This window comes from Beta vulgaris, chromosome 4 (assembly GCF_026745355.1).
Source record: "Beta vulgaris subsp. vulgaris cultivar EL10 chromosome 4, EL10.2, whole genome shotgun sequence".
NCBI classification, from domain to species: domain Eukaryota; kingdom Viridiplantae; phylum Streptophyta; class Magnoliopsida; order Caryophyllales; family Amaranthaceae; genus Beta; species Beta vulgaris.
Window position 1 is genome coordinate 1371631 of NC_079205.1, and position 7039 is coordinate 1378669.

At 36.1% G+C, this 7039-nt stretch overlaps 1 protein-coding gene across 4 annotated transcripts; it reads left to right on the forward strand.

Annotated features, from left to right (window-relative positions):
* The first annotated feature begins 1630 nt into the window (after window positions 1-1630).
* On the forward strand, window positions 1631-6406 carry LOC104891813 (heterogeneous nuclear ribonucleoprotein 1). 4 transcript variants are annotated; one of them, XR_789860.4, is made up of 6 exons: window positions 1631-1791; window positions 1915-2027; window positions 2286-2524; window positions 2806-3991; window positions 5726-5808; window positions 5962-6406. XR_789860.4 is itself a non-coding variant. In XM_010677568.4 (5 exons), the coding sequence occupies exons 3-5, from the start codon at window positions 2303-2305 to the stop codon at window positions 5737-5739; spliced, it is 1422 nt and encodes a 473-aa protein (XP_010675870.1). In that variant the 5' UTR covers window positions 1631-1791; window positions 1915-2027; window positions 2286-2302; the 3' UTR covers window positions 5740-6406. The 4 variants fall into 4 exon arrangements, 2 of the variants coding, with proteins under 2 accessions (XP_010675870.1, XP_048498459.1); XR_789861.4 differs by having other exon boundaries at window positions 5966-6406; XM_010677568.4 differs by having other exon boundaries at window positions 5726-6406.
* Window positions 6407-7039: the final 633 nt, after the last annotated feature.

The following is a 7039-nucleotide window of genomic DNA, read 5'->3' on the forward strand; positions in this document are numbered from 1 at the left end:
TTGTATTAATTACTTATGCTTTTGAGATCATATAAATGGAAGATTAGATTACCTCTTTATACAAAGGAGGTTTTGATAAATTAATAAATAAAACAAAGAGGCAATAACATGCATGAAGCCTGAAGAAAAAGAAACATAAAACATCACTATCAATATCAGTTCTTTTTTCATGAAAGTGTCACTTAACTTTAGATTTCGTAATAGTAAAAGATTAGTTTTTACTTAATCTTTAATTTTGAAAAGGACGTGTTCTTTAACATAACTCAATTTAATGTCTTAAAATATTTTTAGTGGATATTAAATCTATATGCAATTGAAGGTGATAAATGATACTTTATAGTTTATGGAAAAATAAAATTATTCTATTAAGGAAAATTAAAAATTTTATGACGTGTTGTGTCGTGTCGTGATGACAATCTTATGTATCACATGTCGAGGTCATAACATGTTATAGCCAATCTTAATCTTGTGCAAACTTTAAGTTTAATATGAGTCTTTTTGGAGTAATGGATTCACTTATCCTCAATGGAAATGAAGGAATGGTCCATATTCTTAATTATTGGTTCATAATGGACGAAGGAGGAAATTGGAGGACTTGTTATTGTTTAGTGACCTCGTTGCATCAGACTCAGTCATAAATCAAGAAACCTTCGTGCCATAATATGAACATAGGTTATGAAAAAAACAAATTGCGATAATTTTAAATAATCCTAGATAATAAATATAAAACCGTTTTTTATATGTGCAACTCTGAAGGTTGTATACTTATATATAAGCATTAAATAAAATGGTATTATTTCAAAAGTTTATGATAACAAAATCACAAGTCAATTAATGCTACCAATACTTAGTTATTGCGTAATATTTTCATTTACACCTTTTCTCATGTAGATGCATATATCATTTTCGTTTAAACTAAAAAAAGTTGAAGCTACATGTAGAAAAAAAAGCTTTGAATGGAGCAATATAGTCATTATTAGACCTTGACATGGACTGAGTCGGGCCTGTTCACGGGGTTGGGAAATGACTGGCCGTGAGAGGCCCGAAATTTCTAGATTTTGTCTACGGTCCGGCTCAGACCCACGACACGCGGGTTAGGCTCGTATCTCTTGCGGGCCTAACCCGTGTTTCATATTGTTTTTTATTTCGGATTTTTTGACAGTTTTAAGCTAAAAAACAAAGGGAAGGGACGTTCGGCCCACAGACCATCTAGACGTGCTCGTGCCGGTGCGGGCTTGAAATAAAATTTCTTAACCGCGACAAGCCTACAAACCACGTAGGCCGTAGCTGACAACGGACCGAGTCGGGCTCTTGCCTTGCCAGCCCTGCCCGGCCCGCGTGCTGGCTCGACCGATGCCCACCTCTAATAAACATTATGTGGAACAAAGTATATGATTATTCAGCAAATTACAATCTTTCTATAAACATCAAAGAATTTTCTTAGTTTTATTACAACTAGTATTGAGTTGTGACCCTTCCAAATATTCTCTTACACACTATACATAAAGAAAATGATAATATAAATTGATTGTCTCTTCTTTCATTCTCTCTCTCAAATCAACTATTTATATATTTTCTCTTCTTTCCTATTTTTTTTTTAAAATTTAATTATTTTTTTGGGATTTTTTATTATTAAAAGCAGAAGTGGAATTAACCAAAGAAATATAGAAAAAAGGGAGAGAAAGAAGAGAAAGAAAGAGCCTTGTAGAGGATGACCTCATCCTCTCTTCTTCTCCTTCTTATCATTCCTCTTCTTAGATCTTAGTTTTCGCATCTGGGTTCCTTCAAACGGTGTGTTTTCTCTCTCTTATTTTTTACCTTTATCTCAAATGAATTCTGGGTTTTTGTATAATTTTGATTGTTTTTTTTTGTTGTTTATGTTTATGTTTATGTTTATGTTTATGATTGATTCAGGAATCCTAGATTGATATATACACGATCCGATGTCCCTCAATTGAATTGAACAATACCCAACTTTTGGTTGATCAGAATTATTACTGGGTTCTGTTCATTTCTCATAAAAAAAGGTGATTTTTTTTGGGTGTATATTATCGATTTAGTTCATTAATTTGGATTAGTTTCATTGAATTGGTTATTTTATGAGTTGGGTAATTTGAATTTGGTGATATTGATGTAGTAATGGTGAATTGTTGCATAATTTTGATTGTATACATTTATAAATGTGAGTTTTTGGTATGATTTTATGTTTTTGTAGTTTATGATAATGATGGGATGTTGAGAAGAGTATTATGAGGTTTATGATGTTTATTGTGATTGAATTGCAGAAAAAAAAGAAAAAAAAATGGAATCGGATCTTGGTAAGCTTTTCATTGGTGGGATCTCATGGGACACGGATGAAAGTAGGCTTAAGGAGTATTTTGGTCAGTATGGAGAAGTAGTGGAGGCTGTTATCATGAGGGATCGTATCACAGGTCGTGCCCGTGGCTTTGGTTTTATTGTGTTTGCGGATCCTGTTGTTGCGGAGAGAGTTGTGATGGACAAGCACATGATCGATGGCCGAACAGTGAGTAGATTGCTGTGATTGTTGATGTTCTACATTCCTTGGAAATGTAATTTTAGATTGTACATTATCTATTAGTTGATTGCATTTTGCTATGTGCATTAGTACATTATGAGTAGATTGCAACTTGCATAGCTTGAAACAGCTATGTATACTGGTGATCTCTTGGTGGTAGTTTTTTTTGTTTTCTGTACTGAGATTTAGATACTAACTTGATGTTTAAACTTTAAATTGACCTGGACTGATTTGTGATAAAATTTGTTTGACTCTGACCTTTTACTTAGGTTGAAGCAAAGAAAGCAGTCCCAAGGGACGATCAACAGATTCTGAGTAGAAACAATAATATCATACAAGGATCTCCTGGTCCTGGACGTACCAAAAAGATTTTTGTAGGTGGTTTAGCTTCAACAGTTACAGAGAGTGACTTCAAGAAGTACTTTGATCAGTTTGGTATCATCACGGATGTTGTGGTAATGTATGATCACAACACCCAAAGGCCAAGAGGGTTTGGGTTTATTACTTATGATTCAGAAGATGCTGTTGATAGGGTGTTGCATAGAACTTTCCATGAACTTAATGGAAAAATGGTTGAGGTAAAGCGGGCAGTACCAAAAGAGCTGTCCCCTGGCCCCAGTCGCAGCCCCCTAGTAGGATACAACTATGGTATGAGTAGGGCTAGCAACTTCATTAATAATTATGCTCAAGGATACAATCTTAACTCCATTGCAGGATATGGTAGACTTAATCCACTTGTTACTGGTAGAACTGGGCTTCCTCCATTTGCTAATCCTGGATATGGAATGAGTATGAATATGGAGCCAGCATTGACTGCTGGCTATGGTGGTAACTCTAATTTCAGCAACAACCAGGGTTACGGTCGTGTATTGGGACCTTTTTATAGCACTGGCAACTCAAGTAGGTACAGCACTCCTATTGGGTATAATGTGGGTAATACAAGGGGTGATTCAATGGCAAACTCGACATCAAGAAATGTATGGGGAAATGGGTCTTTTAACAATCCTCAAAATCCCCCCAGTCCTGGTGCTTTTTTGGGATCTGGTAGTGGAAACTTTGGAGTCTCATTCGGAAATAGTGGAGCCAACTGGGGCTCATCTCCTGCCACATCCCAAGGTGGAGGTAATGGTTCTGGATATAGCAGTGGGAATCTTGGGTATGGTTTTGGTGATAGTTATGGGTTGGGAGGTGGAGGTTATGGAAGAACTCATACTACTGATGCAGCTCCGGCATCTACATTTGCCTCATCAACAGGTGGTTTTGACACATCTTATGGGGAGCTATATCGTGGTGGATCAGGGTACGGTGATTCAACATGGCGTTCTACTTCTCCAGAGCTCGATGGATCCAGTTCATTTGGTTTTGGTCTCGGCAATGCAGCTACAGATATTGCTTCTAGAACTTCTGACGGTCTAATGGGAAGCTATAGTTCAGCAAATAGACAAGCAAATAGAGGTAAAGAAACAGAATTTCGCTGCCATTTCATTTCATGACTTATAGTCTATAATTGTCTACCATGAAATAGAGTAGGGGAACGAATATTCATGTGCTAGCTTAAGGCTAGGTTCCTCCTTCAACCCTAGAAGCTTCAGTAAAATGCCTGAATGTAGGGGATTGTAGGATATAGATATTAAATGCCCAAGTATGGTGGTGCCGGATAATTGTTATTTGTTGTTGTTATATAGTTGGTTTGTTCTGTGCACAGCTTGAGTCCTTTTAGTTTAAATTTTGCTGTGCCCTTGCTGGATTTATCTATATGATTTGGACGCTTGAAACTGAGCTTTCAGCCATAGCTTTCTGTCGTATGGAACATGACTAGGTGTGTGATCCTTTCAGGTCATATATGATGGGATGTAGTCTGGCAAACTCCGTGTTTATTTTCTAGCCCTTTTCTTCCAATTTATACACGTAGCTTCTTCTTGCAGATACCCTCTTTTCGTTCCCAAAAACGGAAAAAAAGTTGCTTGCTGTGAACTTAAGTTGGTAATAGCATATTTTGTCAAGGATTTTCTTGAAGGATACATCACTAATAAGTGATTTAAATGTCCATAGAATGCTTTAGTGGAGTGTACTTACTAACTACTATCCTTGTCAACAAGATTCCTTCCTTTCAGCTTAAGTTAGGAGAAAACTCAAGAAGTTTTGGTTTATATGGGTCAGTCTCTTGGTTAGGGATGTCACCCTGTGTATTTCGAGTAGATCAGCACCTTAGAATGCCACATGATTGCATGAGTAGGTTTTTATATTCTACCAACTACCAAGGATCTCGTCATCCCTCATTGTTCTCACTTGGGTTGTTTATACTCTACCAAGCCTTCTTTTGTGCTAATTGTCTCTGGCGACTTGTCGGGTGATATCTTTTACGGCCCGTTTGGTAGTCTTTAATAAATTGCGGTAATGGGAATGAATTTTAAGTGTAATTTTATTAGGGAAGCACCCTTAAAATCTCCATGGGGAGGCATTTTTTCTCCATGGACAAGCAATCTCACCCCTAAACTTGTGTTTTTGTCTCCAAGGGGAAGCAATTTTCATTACCACTCATTACCACCCTACAAGGTAGTATTGGATGGGAATGAAAATTCAAGAAGGAAAGTGGACACTTTAGGATAAATTAGCATTACCATGGTAATGGACAATGATATTTTTCACAAATTTACACACAAATTCATTCCCATTACCACCATTTATGACCAACTACCAAACGGGCCGTTATAGTTGTCAATATGTTATGGTTTATCTTTTAAGATAGACAAAGGTTATTTACCTATGTGTTCTCTAAAATCAAAGAGGTATGTTGATAGTCTAACCTTTCTAGCTCTGGCATAAGTACATTGGTTGTTTCGTGAAGGATTATTAGGTAAAAAGCCTCACTCTTTCAAATAATTAGCCGTCAGATGTCCCAGGTACTTGAATGAATTTCAGTCCCACAACCCGGAGTTCTTTTTGCAAAATGTAATTTTCTAGCTTTCTATCTAGTCACTATAGGTTTCTCAGAGATTCTATTATTCCACAAAAAATCTTGGACCTTCTTTGTGTTTTCTTAGCGTTATATTTTGATATATTTGATACTGCTGCCGTAAAATATGCCAAGTTTATCTTCTCTAGCTGGTTTTAAACATGCATTAACTGTATAGCAATATTCATAATCTTAATGTTATTCACTTATTCTTCTTTTAAAAACTTCCTCAGGAATTGCTGCATAGAAGACTTCAATTGAACAGCAGATGGTAACTGTTAGGATCCAGAAAGTCCAGCTAAACACTTTAGACTGTGTGAGTTCATACATTCCCTCGTTAATAAATATCGGCTTATAAGGAAATTCAGCATACGGTAGTAACAGGGATTTTGTCTCAGCATATCTTGAATGGTCTTTTTTCGGATAAGGTCTGAGACTTCAACTTTTTTCTTTTCTTCTTTCTTTGAAGTTAGGTTATTGGCGTTTGGTTGAGCTGTAAAATCAGATTGCGGGATATACTCAAAACGCTCATTCAAGATAGTTTGTCAGTGCACGATAAGTGAGGGAGCGAGCGATAGTATATCAGACATAGATCAGTGTTTTCTTCCGTTTTTTTTTTTGTTTTTATAATTTTTTTTCCCGTTTAACATGCTGTAACGACTAGCTAGTCGAATTTCTGTACTCATTACGTATATTTACTATTTTGTCCTCAGATTGTATGCATGAGGTGTTCTTTTGATTTCATAGTGTGAAACATTAGAGGGATACCCATCTAGGGTTCCCATTAAATAAGCTTACTGGATACTCAATATTCATTTGTGTTTGAATATGTAATGTTGTTGAAACAAACAATTTTAATTGTGTATTGATGAAATGGAGGTTATGAGGTTATGATCACCTTTTTTCCCCTCTCATTTTCTTTGTTCCTTTTTGCAGTTGAACAGAGAAAGTTCTTTTCTTTTCCCCCATATAGCAACTAGCATATGCCCATTTTTTGCTGTAAACTTTATCTGATTCTTAGATATCTTCACTCTTTTCCACTGCTTGCTTTTCTGACAACTTGGCTGCAACCTTTGCAGCACTTTAACTACACCAAGCACATCCAAGAATAGGTAGTAACTAGTAAGTTCTCCACTTCTTCCCTGATTATTGGTTTTCAATATTTCCGGTGATGAACTTACGACCTGTTTGGTATGTGGTTATAAACGGTGTTAAATGTTTACGATAATGGTATAAGTAAATTTGTGAAGAGAGTTTTACCCTAATGTCTACATAAATCTTTGTAATTGTCTGTCATTAGATACCTCCTTTTCTTTCTAAGTTCATATTACCATCCATTACCATTCTACGTACACGTGGTATTGAGAACACATATTTCATTTTGGGATGAAATTTCGTTTCCATGAGATTTGACGTGAGACTTCTCTTACAAAACTCTCGCCTCTATCGAAAATTTGAAATGGGTATGAAAATTTTCTTGATCTTTTTCCTAAATGTGTGTGGACAAACAAGCTCATCATAGAAATGACAAAACCATAGGATTGCTA

Excerpts from the sequence above, each read along its gene's own strand:
- LOC104891813 (XM_010677568.4), top strand. The coding sequence starts at position 2,303 with ATGGAATCGGATCTTGGTAAGCTTTTCATTGGTGGGATCTCATGGGAC. Across the intron at positions 2,525-2,805 it reads ACATGATCGATGGCCGAACA|GTTGAAGCAAAGAAAGCAGT; the intron begins GTGAGTAGATTG and ends CCTTTTACTTAG.